The following is a 16,428-nucleotide window of genomic DNA, read 5'->3' as shown; positions in this document are numbered from 1 at the left end:
GTGGAAGACCTCAGAGGTAGATATGGATATTAGTTTCTCTTTGTTGAAGGAGAGTGTGTGGGTAAACAAATTTATTTGTATGTATATCAGATTGAAGTAGATCTACTCAGAATAAAACTGTCCATTTTGATATGTTTTGGATATTTTTATAGATGTTTTATATTGTTCCTTTACATTAAGAGAGTACAATACAAATGCCTGCATCAATGAAATGTTTCCTTCACTACTGTAGTTATTTTATTAAAAAAATGAAATTAATTTAAAAATTAAATATAAATTACATGCTAGAAATAATAGACTTGACTCAAACTTTTTTTTCTAATCCATCATATATTAGACATGATTGCTAGGTTATTAGCTAGCAATTCACTGCCATGTTTTTTCAGTCTTTGCAGAGGTAAATTTTTGCTCTAGAAGCCAGAGTCTGTGCTGCTTTTTGTATTTTGCTCGTCAGTTTTTCCACATGATGGAATTGTCTTATTCTGGATTCTTTATGGAAACTAAAATGATATGCAAAGTCTGAAAGAACATTACTGTTGCAAAATCAAGTGGTCCAGAATATTTCTGCTTGGAGAAGAGTATGAATGGTGTGTAGTGAACAAATGATTGTGTTTTATGGTGAATAACTTGGCTTTACAGTTGACATAACTACTAAATAGTTTGGTATTAATTGCTTGGCAACCATGTATGATGAACAAAGAGTCCATTAGAAGAGGAGAGAAAATACATAATTAGACTGTATTACAGTGCACGTTGGTTTTCATGCTATTCCAAATGCTTAACTTACTGACCTTAATGTTTTAAGGATAGCAGTCTCTTGCTTGCTTTGGTAAATCTGCAGTTTTGATTTGGGTGAAAAAGAGACAGTTGAGAAGTTGATCTGGCTTCCTTGGTGCCCAATTTCCTTTCTCTGAAGGGGTCTGCTGTGGAGAGTTTCTGCAATGCTGAAGTATCTGAAGGTAGCTCCTTGACTTGGAATGCAAGACTTTTTGGGAATGAGCTTTGATTTGAGCTTACAAGTTTTGCAGGGATACCTTACTTCCTTCTGTGTCTTTTGACAGGTGAGATGACAGCATATATTGATGCTATCCATACTGGCCCAGTTAGGCTAAAATTAGATCTTTAATCGAGTCAATTTAGTAAAGTCCCATTTAAGTGACAGATTAAAAAACCCCCCAAAATACCTTTTTTTTTGGAGTATGGTGGTAGATGTGTGACCTTCAAAGTATAAAAAATTTTATACTTACGGTTTCCTGCATGCTTGTGTGTGGTAAATATCTTCAGAAACATTATCACTTCATTTATATTGTGTTTCTTGTAATGGGAAGTATTCCAATTCAGGAAACTGTTATGTAAGTACCTTTATCTTTGCAACCCTCCTCCCCCAAATTTTATGATTATCTCATCATCTCACTTTTCTCCTTTGCCAGTTTTTAAAATAGACTATTTTTTCTTGCCAAACAAGGCAGAAATACTGCCTTTAACTCTCTTGAAATTTGGCATCAATTTATGTCTTGTGAAATACAGATGTTAGGGAAACATGTTGTAATACATCTGTTCAAGACAATGTGTATAACATTTCCTGTAAGGTCTGTATACCCCTGCAGGTTATCCTTACGGTTCCCCCTCCATGCCTTTTTTCTTGCTGTATGTCTGCCTTAGAGCAGAACACTGGTGCCTAATGACCATCAATCAGTTGGTTCCCATTCCTATTTTATTCTGGTGTCACTGCAACTTGTATGTCACTGGCAGTTAAAATGTGGTGCATTTGACTGATCTGTATGTTACAATGGTCATGACAAGGATGTAGAATTACTCTGAACGTAGCTAGAACAAGCTCAACTGTAGCTGCATGGCAAGGGGAAATTGATTAATAACCACAGTATGTTTTTATCTATTATTTATCTATTTTATCTATTTCCTTTGAGATAATGGTAATATTGTTTGCTTTAATAGTGTTGCAGGGGTATATGCAGCTGTTGACTGGATCTGATCAAGGGTGGATTAAGATAGGTTAGATTAGGCAACAGTTGAGTGTCTGTTTGGCTTGTATGAAAACCATTTTTTTCTCGTCGTGTCTTCGCTGGATTGTTGCCATGATACTTCTTCATGCTTGATACCAGCTGTTGGCTCACTGGTTTTTAGCAGAAGTTTAAGATAGATTCTGTCATGGTGAGTAAACTGTCCTCTTGATTTTAGCGCTTTATTTGATTTTTTTGATATGAAACAAAACTGTTTGGGAACACTTTGTTTCTTTGCTATGGAAATGGTGTTCTTAACATTTTTAAACTGTTTTTCTCTACTTCTAATTAGCCAGTAGTACATTGTCCTAAATAGTTTATCCCACTTCCTTCTTGTCCTGCCCTTGGTGCTTGCCCTTGATTGTAAGCATCTTTCTTTTTCTCATCTGCAGTCAGTGTAAATATAACATTCCTACCCTTTACTTTATAGTGCTGAGCTTCCTCGCTTGTAAGTAAAGATTGAGTTACAGAAAAGCTACTTGCCTTTTTCGTGAGTACTGAAGCCAGAAGATGCTAGAAAATAAGACAGATATGAACTAGAAGTATGTGAATTTTTTTCCCCCCAAAGACTTTATTCAAGTAAGATGCCATTTTCCATAGAACTGGAATGAATTGTGTCATGTATCCTAGAGACTGTTAAAATCACAATGCGAAGATGAGTCCCTGCTCTAGTTTCTTGGTCACCTTGAGGAGATGACAAGATAAGTAATATTATCAATTACTAAACAGTCCAAGAAAGTTTGATAACTTTGAGGTTTGCTTTTCTTCAACAGAGTCGAAGTGCATACTTAGTGAATAATAAATCACTGGAGTGAATTAGCATTTTAGGACAGATGTTTGGTTTTTGACATAATGGTGATAATTTTAGCTTGAAGGATGCAGTTGGCAAGAACGGAGGGAACTTCTTCTAATGTCTACTCATCTGCAGGAGTAGTCCTGCTGAAGAATTACAGTAGCTGAGATTAATTTTTCGCTGCTTTATTATCTATAAAGGTTTAAAGGTTTTATCTCTCTGCTGAAAATAATTACAGAAATGTTCTTTTGTTTGCTTTAGTGGAGAATTTTATTCCTGTAGGATATTGAGGAATGTTCTTTTCTTCTATGTTTTAGACATTGTGATGAAAAGAAATTTTAGCAGATCTAAGTTTTTGTCATTGTTTATGCCAGTTTTTAGTAGCTTGTGCTTTCCTAAGCTTGCCAAAATAGAAGCTTTGAGTATGAAAGACACTGAGAGAGCATTTTCGAAAACTTAAATTTTCCACCACAGCCTCCCTTTTCAAGATTATCTTTAACACCATAATTTTCTGATTAGCACATTATGAGGTTGTTCTTTTCTTTTTTGAGAAATAAGATAATACTCTGCCGAACTACAACTACTTTTTTATAGGCTGCATTTTGCTTTCCTTATCTAAATGTCCACTGGGGATAATGAACAGATACAAACCTTCCCAGATGGTACTTAAGTTTGTTTTACTTTTAGCTTTACTAGTTCTGTAATGTATTAGTTTTCATTTTTAGCTCTGAAGAACAGCGTTATTATTAAACTGTTTTAAATCACACAGGATAAAAATGGGCAAAGACTATTCCTTCAAATACATTAAACTATTGGCATTTAAAAGAGAATGTTTCCAAAATATCTAAGGATCAATAGTTACCAGATGTCTTTCAGTCCCTTGGAATTTCTGAAGGCATAGCTCTGAGAAATTTTTCTATGTTGGTTTGGTTTTTTTTTTTCTTTCTTAGTAGGTGTTTGAAAACCTCTGTCATGTTTTTGTCTGTTTTCATGTGATTGTTTCTTTACTTAGCTACCTTAATATTTTGTCTGTGTAAAGGCTTTGCAAGTTTTAATGTAAACATCAAAATAGTTGTCCATAGATACCAGATATAATGCTTTTTTTCTTTTTGCAAATTATCTATGAGATGTGCCTTTAGGATTTGTACTTTCTGAAAAGACAACTGACTTAGCATATAATGAGTTTAGCACTAATAACACAAGACCACCTTTTAAGATTCAGAATGAAGGTTTATGTGATCTTGCATCCTGTTTTCAGAGTGCCCTTGTGGATACTGCAAGAAAGCTATAAAAGCAAAGCAAATGTAGAATGATATCTCCTGTATGTATCATTCCAGAGTTCGGGTCTGTGGCTTGTAGAGAGGATATCTGTGCACTCTGATCCTTGATGAATATTTCTTCTGTGATTTGTATGACACTGGCCCTTCACAGTGTGTTCCACACTAAATCAAAGAGATATGATAACAAAACAATTTAAGAATATGCCAAGTCAGAAACTCTAGGATAAGAAATGCCACAAGCAACAAAACTACACAAATCTCTTCATGTGTTTGACTAACCTCAAGGAATCTGAACAAATCATCCTTTGTAGAGGTTTATATAGTACAGTCAAGACTTTTCTTCTTGACAAAAGGTGAAGATTGTTGAGAGAGTAAACAAACATTCTTTCCAGATATCAGATCATTCACAAAGCTTTTGTTGGAATCCTTTCCTTTCATATCATCTGCTTTGAGAAGAGCAGAACTGTGTGTTATTCTGTACTCTAAAGCAATGAGACTGGTATTGGCAGCAGTATTATCTCTGTGTTCCTGTCTGGTAGATAAAAGAGAATATTTTCATCCTTCTTTCTAACAGTGCTTTGAGAGCTAAGATTCTTTAGATGAATAATTAGCTCTCTTTAGTATTATGATCATCAGTTTTTACAATGAAATGGAAAGTCGTCTAAGGTTCAGTGGTTTTCCAGGATTTCATTGCTTGTTCTGGTAGTGGCTGTGTCTGACAGGCACCCACCTTGTGGATATATCATGTGAAATTTGGTTGGGTTGAAATATATAGAGCTTTCTTAAAAGGTGTACTTGGTCTGTGTAAGCAAGTCATTCCCAACCAACCAACATATTATTGTATAAAGGACTTAAACATTCATGGGTTATTTGGTCAGCAGTGACTTACATCCTCTTGTGCTGTTGGAAAAGATAATGAATTTCCTTAAACCAAGCCTTTGTGTTGTTTTAGAACCCTTTTTTTAGAAAGATTTTACGCGCCGATATTTCTGCATTAGGAACATTTTAGGTCTACTGATGAAATGGATCAAGTCAGTACAGTTTTTGTATGGTACCTAAGTACTGTTACCAATCCATGTATAACCAGCAAATTTACATGATGTTGGTATGTGACAGAGACTCTCCTCTGGTATCAGTTTTATTTCCTTGTAATATTTCAAAATCTAGAATGTAAGGGTTAAAATTCCGTGATGAAAACATCTACTAAACATTAGTAAATTATCTTTAAAAGTCAGTTTCCAAACCCATCATGTACAGAAAGAACACTGGGGGGAAAAAAATCCCAGGCATCCAGGAGCATTTTGTTGTGATTTTTCAAATTCATCAAATGAAAGCAGAAAGCTGTAATAAAAGCTGTCAGACTGTTTTAACTGCAGATTTTGTTGCTGCTTGCATTGCTTACTGTGCTGTGACAGATAGTGTTTATAGTTTTCAAACAGTTCTGCAGTATTCTTTTTGCCAACTGTTTATGCTTGGAGAAATGCAAGCTCCCTATATTCCACCTGAAATGATTTTTGTCAGTTAATGGTATGATTCTTGTTTGGTGCGCCTGAGAACATCCTTCTGTGCTCTCAGGCCTCTTTAGAAAAGGGAGTTTAAAGCTGCTCTACGTGGTAACTTACCAATGTTGTTTTACTTTGTCCTACATATTGCTCTCATCCGTCAGATTCTGTCCAATTCTGGCATATTTCTGAAATTTAGTTGGATTTTTTTTTCTTAATGAAGGACTTTGTGTAATGTTGTCCTATCAATCTGTACTCTTATAATAAATGAAGGAACATAAATATGTAAATATAAATGAAGAAACAGTGTCTGTGTTACAGTAGATATAGACGTTGATAATGCGTGCAAGCTCATCATTACTGCTTCTTCAGTAGAACTTATAACTGTTGTGTTCTTTGTTTACTTAATGCTATCGGGTATTTTTTTCTACATGAGCGTCCTTAAGTCGCTAAATGTGCCAAAAGAAGGAACTGAAATTTTCTTACACAAGAAGAAAGTGAACAAGAAGATGCTTTGAGAATAAAGTAGCAGAATTTTTATGTCTCTGCCAACCATGTATCTTGAGTAATTACCAGCTCATTTACATTTGATACAGCTGTTAAGTGCACTGAAGAATGAATTCTAGATATGTTCTTGTTCTTATCTGATCAGTCTGATTGTATCTTTTCTTTTGCACCTGGAAACTGCTTCTGTAAATGAAAGAGCTCCTGTTTGTATGCTTTTCTTTCAGTGATACCTCTGTGACCTGTTAGAGGAGTAACTTTTATTGAACATGCGAGGAGGAGTTGTTCTTTTCCCTTCTTTGACTTGCAGTATATGAAAAGGAGAATCAGTTTTTATCAATGTTAAGCCTTGCCTATTAGTAAAGGGTGGATGCAAGTAGCTGGATCTTCTAGTGCTGTAAGCTTTGATCAAGTGCCATTTGGTTGCCACTAATATTTCAAATTGAGGGAAGAAAAGATCAGTGATCTGAATCCATGTCGTAACCCCAGATGTTTAGGACTCTAGAAGTAGTTTTGAAATCAGCTCAAGTGAAGATAGTGGCAAGTCCCTTAACTGATTTGCATCTTCTTTTCCTTTTGTTAAGTGAGGATTTTTGTCTGTTCTTTGGACTGCTTGTAAGAAAGCAAATGTAAATTCTCACTGGTTATTGAAAACAGCAAGAAAAATGTAACTTTTGCATGTTTGCTTGAGTTCTCTTTTTTCTTCCCCCCCCGTTCTGATCAGATACAAAGAAGGCGGTGAAGCTTTGTTAGTATTGCTGCCCTCAGAAGAAAAAGGCATGGTGGAACAACTGGCACAGAGGAAAGTACCTATCAGTGAAATCAAGTAAGTAACTAATGACCTGTCTGTTATTCAGCCTTCTTTCTACAAGAATAATGTGTGATGAGTCTATGACAATTTTGATAAAGTGCTTGAATTGCCTGGAGCTGGACAAACCAGGGAAATCTGTTAGTTTTGGTAGTGTTGTAGGAGGAAAAGACCTTGAGAGGTTTCCTGTTCCATTACCGTTCCCAAAGGCAGGATGAGCGGCACAAATCGTTCTTATCAGATGCCAGTTAATATATTCACAATTTCCCAAAGAGGTCTTGTCTATACTCAACAGTTTCTACCACTAATACTTTTTCTTCTGGTGTCTGATAAACTTTGTAAGTATATTAAGTGAAGTATTTCTTTTGTCCTGTGCCAGGAATATATGGAAAATGATGAATTCTCTTACTCTTTGCAGCTACTTTTTATGTAATTGAACATTATCATGCGCTCTCTCTCTTCTTTTCCAGATTAAACAATTATGTCTTTAATCTGTACCTCAGTGTTTTTTATACTTGCTATCATTTTTGTATCTCTGTCTTTTGTTTAATTCTAGACTATTTCTCCAATTTGTCACGACCTTTCTAAATCAGCTGGTCGAAGGACAGGAAATAAAATACGTGGCTAAATGGTCATCTTACATGCTAGAGAGAGCATTCCAGTGGAAAACTGTAATGATCTATGCTCTCTATACAAATAGAACTGACTTTGAAGGAGTTGCAGAAACATATAACGATACCATGTAAAAATAAAAAAACATATTTCCATTTTATATTAAATGTAGAGAAATGGACATGTATGAAAGACAAAATCTCTAACTAAAAATTTTAGAAAAAAAGACAACCACTAAAAGAATCAGTGGTAGTTTCTTATTTAGCAGCTGTAAGGTTTGAAGGAGTTCATTGTTCTTTGAGCCTGTCAGTCTAATGTTAAATTGAAAGAGAAAAGATAATGTGAAGAAAACATGGAGAAGAGTTGAAAACAAGCCAGAAAATGGGGTGTGAGCCTGACTCCATTTTGAATACTTACCTAGTTCAGGTCACACCATACCAAAAATCATAGAGTAGAGATAGAAGAAATCAGAGAAGGATGATGAGGTAGAAAGGTAAGTTTCTGTACAAATGGGTATGAGCAAAACTAGGACTGTTTTACTTCGAAAAGCTGTGGTTTTAATGTGAAGATACGGATATCTAAGTAAAGAAGATAATTAAGAAAGTGTCTGTAGAACAATTCTATTTGAGAAGAATTCAAATTAGGGTGAAACTTTAGGTGGTTATTAAACCTCATTTCTTAAATCTTCAGATCTGCTAAAAATTAGCGAGTTAACATTTCTGCAGAGAATAGAAACAATGCATATAGCGCTTCCCAGATTTAAGGTTTAGTCTTATTTTTTTAAAGCATTTTTGATGTATAGGATGTGCCATTTCAGAGGCACTTCTAAACTGCACTTGTGAATACTGTTTATGTGTAACAAACTGAGCACACAGCAGCCAGTGAAGAAAACGCACCTTTTCTGGTCAAACGCATGTATTGAATCCATGTAGAACATGCACAAACTTCAAAAATAAGACAACTTTTGCTAAAACAGCAAAATAAGGACTAGAATGCAGTTAAACAACTACCAAAAGTCTAAGTGTTCTTAAAGCTTTCGTTTACATTGGTGTTTAAAAAAATCCCTACCATACAGCAACAACAAAACCAAACCAAACCCCACCGACTGAATGTGGAAAATATCAGTAAAGAAACTGAAGTCTGATATTTTCTTTTCCCTTAAGCATCATAGTGCTTTAAAAGGATCTGTTGCATAACCACTGGAGCAAATTGTCTCTTTTTCCAAACTTCATCTTTTTCCTTGTTAAAATGATAGTTATTCAAATAATTTATCTTATTTTTTTATTCAGTAAATAAATGTCTGATCTTTTGCCTAGTATAAATATTTCCCTTTTCTTTGTCAGCTAAACTTTTAACTTCTCGAGTAATGCTGTTAATTGTTTGAATAGCTTATCATAGGAAAAGCTAAAAAAGCCTCTTTAGCCTGTATATATCCATGTAAATAGAAATAGGTATTTTTGTACCAGGATAATAATCCAATTTTAATAGGGCAAATATTTAATTTCCCCCTCTTTTAAATGCGTATTCTATTTATAATTCAAGTTAGATGTCTCTCTGGAGAGACATTTGTGGCTGCATCTCTTAACATATTCTTGCTAATCTGATGTGAATTCAGTGGAAAACACTCTGCTTTTTTTTAACACCACCCCAAAAATTCATTCTTGTACCAAGCCACAAGGGCATATGTATAATAAATACATTTAAACAACATTCTTAATTGGAACATAATTATTAGGAAAGTCAGGGCTTTTGATTGATAATCTATTTTAACAACCTCCTCCAAGATACAGTTTTTCAATCTGCAAAACAAACCTTAACAGTACTTGTAACATCATAATGAAGGGAAATGCTTTTACATGGAATTGTCTGCCTACTGTGGTTAAGATTTAAAAGGTGTAGCATCATACTTGGAAGAGGCTAACTGAAATCCTTAAAGAATATACGTGCAATTGCTTGTGGATTGCAAACCAGTTTAATTCTAAAGTTTTTAACTACAGATTTTTTCAGGTCATTCACTTCTAACCAGTTTTGCAGTTAATAGAACCCTGATGTGTTTTGTCAGTTTATAAATTGTTGAAGAAGTTGCATCAACCCTTGGATCACAGTCCAGGTCTTCTGTTGAAGTCTTCTGATGTTGTTTGTGCTCATTCATTTAATTATAGATTCTCAAGAATTCTGATTTGGGAGTTAGAAGATAATGAACATTGCTTACTGCCAACAGAGTTTAGCTCTTCAAGTTTCTGAAATTCACTCTAAAAGCTTTTTTCTGAAAAGCTTGTTTCTAAAACATCCTTGTTAATTGAAGTGTTTGTTTTGCTGTTCTTGTTAAGCTCTTGTCTGGTGTAGTGGTCACAAGAACTGTGTTACTTTCCTTGTTTTATATTTTTTGGTTTGCAAACAAGTCTGAGTGTTTCTTTGTTTCATTTGGAGAGAGCTTTTAAAACAATTGCATAATTTGAAAAGAGAAATAGGAAGAACTTTATTTTCCCTAATACCTGTTCCAAAGACTAGGGGTTAGGCTCTTTTCTTAATTTTCAGTTTTAAATCTAAGCTCCCTGTAGAGGTTGTTAGTACACCAATCCTTTCTAGTCAGCATGAGCTGCCAATTTACAGTTACTGCTTTTAACAATATGTAACTTTTTTGTTATTCAAAAAGAGAGAAAATTAAGAATATGCAGTAATAAATACTGTATTTTAGAGCATTCAAATATGGCAAAAAGATACTCTGAAAGTGTTAAACACTATGTGCCTTTTTTAAGGAATCTGTAATTTCGAAGGTTTACGTGCAAGCTGTAAACTGAAATTATTTTTGATAATACCTGGAGGTTACTTTGTCACATCCAATTTTGTTGGGCAGTGAGACAAGAACTGCTTCCCTGGGGGTTATCATAACAAATTGGGGTTTTTTTGGTATCAAGGAAAAGGTGATCGTTTAACTTCTTTTCTTTTTTTCCCCCTCTTTGAATATGAGCACTGTATTTACCTGACCTGTCTCATAGGACTTTTTTTAATCTGTCTCCGATGAATTCTTAAGAATACATACGACTATGAGTCCAAGTCCTTTTACTTTCTGTAGTTCCTGTGGAGCAAATTTCTTTTGACCGAGCTGATTTCTCTGAGTACCTGTTATCCTGTGATTTGTGATTCTGGTGTGAGCTTGGACTGTGCTATAGTTGTTGTTAGCTGTCTGATTGCAGCTGCCACTTTGAGTGAAGACAAGGGAAAAAAGGCACTAGCTAATTTAAGGACCTTGAGTTCATATCTTAACAACTTTCCCATAACTTAGCAGCAATCCAACACCTCTCTGGACTGTCTTACTACTGGTGTTCACAATAATTTTTTTTTTTTTTGTTATTAATGTTATCTTTTCTTTACTTTTTGTATCATAATTTTTCAAAGATTTGTTGGTCAGTTTGTCCCCCACTCAATAATTTTTCATGCCTTTTCTTATGTCTTTACATTTTTAGAGGCAATTACGGACTGTCTGGAAACTGGAACTCAGTTTTTTGATCTTTCTTTAAAACTGTAGCTAAATAGAACTTGTGTACACTGCACTTTCCCTTGGATGTATCTGAACAGAGTTAAGAAATTAAAATCATGAGGGAATCAAGTTGATATCTATGCTTTTCATATTTAGTAAGAATAATAGACAATCATAATCATGTTATAAAAAGACTATAAAATGTTCCTTGCATGTTATTTTCATCAGTCATATTTTTAAGACCAACCTACTACTGTGTGAAGAGGTATGATTTTGGTTTGGGTTGTTTTTTTTTTTTTTTCCCTGTGACCTCTTTCAGCAGAGGCTATGCTTTGGTGTACAGCATGGCATGACATGGCACACAGCAGCCAGAGTCAGATTAAGAAATGTGGTAGTTGTGCATCTTTGACCTGTATTTGAGGTAGAGATAGAGGGGTAACCTCCTACCATGTTTGGTAGGTCATATGATACACTTGCATGGCACTAGCAGATCAAAACCAGAAGTAGATGAGAAAAGATCTGGGCAAATAAACCTGCAATAATGAAGGTATCACTGGAATAAGTGTAAAAATCTAGAATCTGGGAGAAGACCTGCATATCTTTTTACTAGGTTTAATGGCATTTTCTGTAGTGTAGTACAGTCACTGTTCTTTATTTACTTGATTAAAATCTTGAGAAACTCTTAAGTCTGTTTAATCTCAATGTTCTTTATTATTGCTCACCTGGCTGTTCTTTCTAAGAATACTTAAATTTAAGTATTCCCAGCACAGTAAATCTTACTTAAGCTTTTAAAAATGCTGACAATTTCCTTATGAAGATTTTGATCTAGGTTTAAAGTAGTACTATAATTCATTATGCTGCTTCTGTATTTTTTCAGTGTTTTTATAAAATCAGCAAGTTCTTTTCTGCTGATTTCTGCTTTGCTTTGGAAGAAGATTCACCACCTTCGGTGAAAACTGTGTCTGAATAAAAAGTCTGAGCTGCCGTTTGTCTTTTCTGTATTATCTGTTTGATGAGTGTATGCTTCATGTTTAATATGGTTCCATTCTCTGTTGTTTCAGTGGTAATAACTACATGCATTTTAAAGCAATGCAAAAAATATGAAGATACTCCTGAGAACTTGATAGGTGCTTATTTTGACATGTTCTAATAATTAAAGCTAACTTTTTATTCTTTCTTTTTTTTAAAAAAAATTAGAATTAATCCTGAAAAACTTACAGACATCCAAAAGAGGATGCAAGCTTTCTTAGCTCAAGATCAGGAGTTAAAAGACAAAGCTCAAAGGGTAAGTCATCTACTGCACTCTAGTTCTTGGAGCAAGCTAGTTGAATTGAACCGTTTGAATAACTGACCAGCTCATATATGCCCTAGAAGCAGTGTTTGGAACTGCTGCGTTATTCTGATTGTTAAGCTTTATAACACAATGTCAGTAGAAACAATAATCATGTGTTAGGAGTTGGTGGAAAGTATGCCTGTATAGATTGTGTGAGTTGAGATGGAATCAGTGTGGGCTCATGATGGTAACATGTGAAGAGGCACATGACCTTTTGCTGTGCACAAACTTGCAATAGGCACAAATTTGTTTACAAAAACCTCTATTTAAACCCAGGGGAAAACCATTTGTTGTGAGATTGGTCGAACACTAGAACAGGTTGCACAGCGAGACTGCACAGCCTCCAAATGCTGGATATTAAAAGCTGGATTCCTTCTTGAGCAGCCTCCTGTAGGTAACCTTGGTTTGAGCAGGGGTTTGGACTAGATACTCTCCAGAGGCTCCTCTCGACTTAAACTACTCCGAGAGGACTTCTCTCAGGGAGCTGGTATAGAACATTTCAAAATAATAATAATGATAAAAGGTTACTGAAAAGTAGGAGATCTCATTACTTGACTCCAAAGTTAAAAGCACAAATCCATATAGTCCTCACACTCCCACCTTCTTGGTCAGTTTTTACTGAATATGTATGACAATTTGTTCTTTCTCAGTGGTAAAATCCAATGCATTGAATAAAGCATTTTAACTTTATTTAGGATTTAAATGAGAAGCAAAATAACTTAGAATAGCTCTTCCAGGTAAGATGGAGAAGTGTGTGAATGGGACTGTGAATGGGATTTCTTTACTCTGCTAATTAATGTTGGGAGACTCCATGGACAGTATGTAAATGTCACCAAGATTTTTATCAGGTTTCGGAAAGGTAGGAAAACTTCAAATGGCTAAGTAGGCTTCTGGACTAGAATGAGTTGGTTGTAAAAGACATTTTCCCCAGAAGGTGGCCTGTGAAACATTTCTGGACATTGTGCTGCCTCTTGCTAAACGTGTTTACTGATCTATCCCTGGTTTTATAACATTTTTAAGCCACGAACATTTTGGGAAAGAGCTTACTACTTGTTTTATTGAAGCACTGCAACATGTTGGTTTTCTGAGCTTGGTTGGTTTATTGGTTTCTTTTTTTGAAATGTGTATATGTTGACCCTCTGAATTCTGTAGTTGTACCAAGTCTCTTCCAAACGATACAAAACCAGAAGTTCAAATTGAGATTTGGGGAAACATGATTGGAAGAATAATAGGAAAACCTTTCATGACATTTTTTTTTATGTATGTGGGTCAAATTGAAAGAGCACTACCAAAGGCCTAGTGATGAGAAATCCAGAAATACCAAAGCCTGAGAACAAGATTGCAGAGATTCGCGATTAGTGTTAATAACTTTTTTATTTGTATCAGCTAGTGTGGGGACTGATGACACCTGAAGGTATTCTGGTAAAGCTGAGTGGTAGGGTAAAATGAAAAGTGGATCTTGAATGCTTACAGAGAAAGTAAGTGTTTTAACTTTTCTGTTGAACTGGGATGTCAGATGAGTCAAGTCGAAATATTTAAAACTCTAGAGATTCATTTCGCCTAGCTTTAGATGTCCTCTGTAGGTTAGTCTGCCTGAGCATTCATTTATAGCTGGTAGAGAGGAATAAGCACTTCTATGATGCCTCCTGACATAGATGCCTTAAAAACCCTTTGGAATGGATGAATGATGGTTTCTTTGCACTGCAGAGGTAGCCTGTGTGATGTGACCTAGCTTGGACACCTGCAGTAGGGACACTTAGTGTGACAGAGGAGTGTCATTCTTACTTTCCTAAACAAGGAATTTTAAAGTGCCTGAGGAATTCAGTTGGGAGCTCTGTGAATAAAATGTTCAATGTTCAAGGGACTGCTTTTAAAAACTGTTTTTGGTGTTTAGATATCCCAGGTTTTTGTAGTGCACAAAGAATTACGTGTAGCAATGTGGAATGTCGGTGTAAGCCTCATCTGAGCACTGCATAAACCTGCATACTGGTGACTTATCATGATTATGTTCAACTGCCACGGGAAGTTGCAGTTACACCAGTTTGTATCGGAAGTGACAGAGCAGCTGCATGGGGGAGGATGAGAGTAGGAGGAAGCTAGCATCATCTTACTTGGAATGAAAACAGTGACAAACCTCTGTTTCTGGCTTTGACTTTTTTAAGATCTCTTAAAAGACAGAGATCATTCTGAATTGAGCAAAAGCAAATAATGATAAAGTTTCAAAATAGCACAAGAATAAAATCAAACACAGACTGTTAGTATTACAGATAAAAACTTAAATTAATTTAAAAAATTTTAATTGCCGTATAATTACCCTTTCAAGTAATTTTTGTTGAGGTTTTAATTTATGGATAGCAGAGTAGTGTCATTCTTGCAGAGAAACTGTATATACATTGTTTTTTTTTTTTTAAAGCTTGAAATATGGACAAGTGGTTTATCACGTAAATGTCCCTCCTTAATAAAGTTTAAGTATGAATGTTCAGACATACTATGCAAATGTGCCCCATTAGTCTGACATATGAATGTGAAAACCCCAATAAAATTAATGCAAATGAAATCCTGGCCTTGGATCCTTATCTAGAATGCTGGATTTCTCAGAGATGTGGGTCATGTCTAACCTGTCTATTGCAAGCTGCCAAATTCTTGACATTTGTAATGTAAGAAATAAATGTCCTACTGGAATGGATCTGATAGCAGTGAAACAGCACAGCTATGCACAGAATTTCAGATAGGATGTAGTCTACTGTGTGGAGGTCGTCAGGTCTAAGTCGATGTGTCCTCTAAGCTTACTGATTTACTTCAAGATGCTTTTACTTTTTTTTTTTTAAAAAAAGAGGAAAAAACAAAATTCTTGATTACTAATTGCTTCAACAAACTTCATGTTTCATGTGGTAGGACATGGTTCCTCTACTCTTGCTAGGGAAGACAGCATGAATCATATTAGGGCTTTTTTTGAAACCTTTGCAGTTATTCTGATGGACTGATGCTGCCTTTTGGCATTTCTTGTAATTTTAGTATTTAATATATCAGTTCAGTCAGTTTTGAAAAACAGTTTAAAAAGAGAATCTGTTTTTCTTGCTAGTTTGAGTTTTATTGTGGCACTGAAGAGATATCTGTCCATTAAATTCTTCATCACACCCAGAGGGACATGCACGGTGTTATAGCCTGAGATTCCAGTCACACCTTGTTACTTCTGAATTTTGTCAAAATAGCTCATCAGTTAAATTGTGTACATTTTAATACTTATCCAAGAAATAGATCAATAAATCAAAATTTAAATGTGGTAAATTCATAGAGCGTTGTACTTTTTGCTTACATATTTCTGGTACTTATACAATAATCTCTGGTGGTTTTGGGGACCTGTAGCTCCTATTCTAATGAAACTGTAATACGTTTCTGATGCCCAACTGTAGCATTTTCCATAACAGTGTAAGTTAATGCATGTAATATTTTTGCAATGTTCAGTTATTTAAAAAAAACCTTGAAAGTGATATCAAAAGAGAAAATATAACAGGGGACAACAGGAATTGATAAAAGAACAGGAAACTGGTTCAGACTGACTGAACTTGTTCTCCTTCAGCTCCAGTGTGTATGCACAGACTGACCAAGTCTTAAGAGAACTGAATAAAATCCAAGTGAGATGACAGTATTTTAGGCAGAGATTGAAGTGAACGTACTGAAATCAAACAAAAAAAAATCAAAGAAAATAATTTCTCTTCTTCTAAAGTAGGACAACTCCTCTATGCATTTGTTTGGTAGTTCATTCTCAGTTATAGAACTTGATACATGTGCAAAAGTTGTGTTCTTTCTGCCCTTTATCATTGGTTAATTTCTAGACCATGTATACCAAATATATACTAGTAAAGTAAGTGGATGGCTTTATGAGTTATCCAACAGACGATGAGATTTCAACCCTCATGAAAGTAGTGGCAAGTAGTGACTCATGTAGGTCTTCAGATCTGCAAATCTCAGATTCACAGGGAGGATACTTCTTGTTTAATCTGCTCTTTTCCATCTGTCACTGCAGAGAAAAAAGAGGCTTTCATTGATTTTTGTCACTTGCTAGACAACAAAAGATAAATGAGATCTGTCAA

General features: G+C 35.1%; 1 protein-coding gene across 1 annotated transcript in view; it reads left to right on the top strand.

Annotated features, from left to right (window-relative positions):
- The window catches only part of DDX10 (DEAD-box helicase 10), a 165,406-nt gene that overhangs the window by 22,785 nt on the left and 126,193 nt on the right, over nt 1–16,428 (top strand). Inside the window, exons 10-11 of the mRNA XM_027638406.1 lie at nt 6,825–6,926; nt 12,199–12,286. Coding sequence (XP_027494207.1) covers nt 6,825–6,926; nt 12,199–12,286 — 190 coding nt within the window. The remainder of the gene's footprint in view (nt 1–6,824; nt 6,927–12,198; nt 12,287–16,428) is intronic.

Source organism: Corapipo altera, unplaced genomic scaffold (assembly GCF_003945725.1).
Source record: "Corapipo altera isolate COAL_440 unplaced genomic scaffold, ASM394572v1 0, whole genome shotgun sequence".
Classification (NCBI taxonomy): domain Eukaryota; kingdom Metazoa; phylum Chordata; class Aves; order Passeriformes; family Pipridae; genus Corapipo; species Corapipo altera.
The sequence above is the reverse complement of the archived record's forward strand: the minus strand, read 5'-3'. Positions and strand labels throughout refer to the sequence as shown.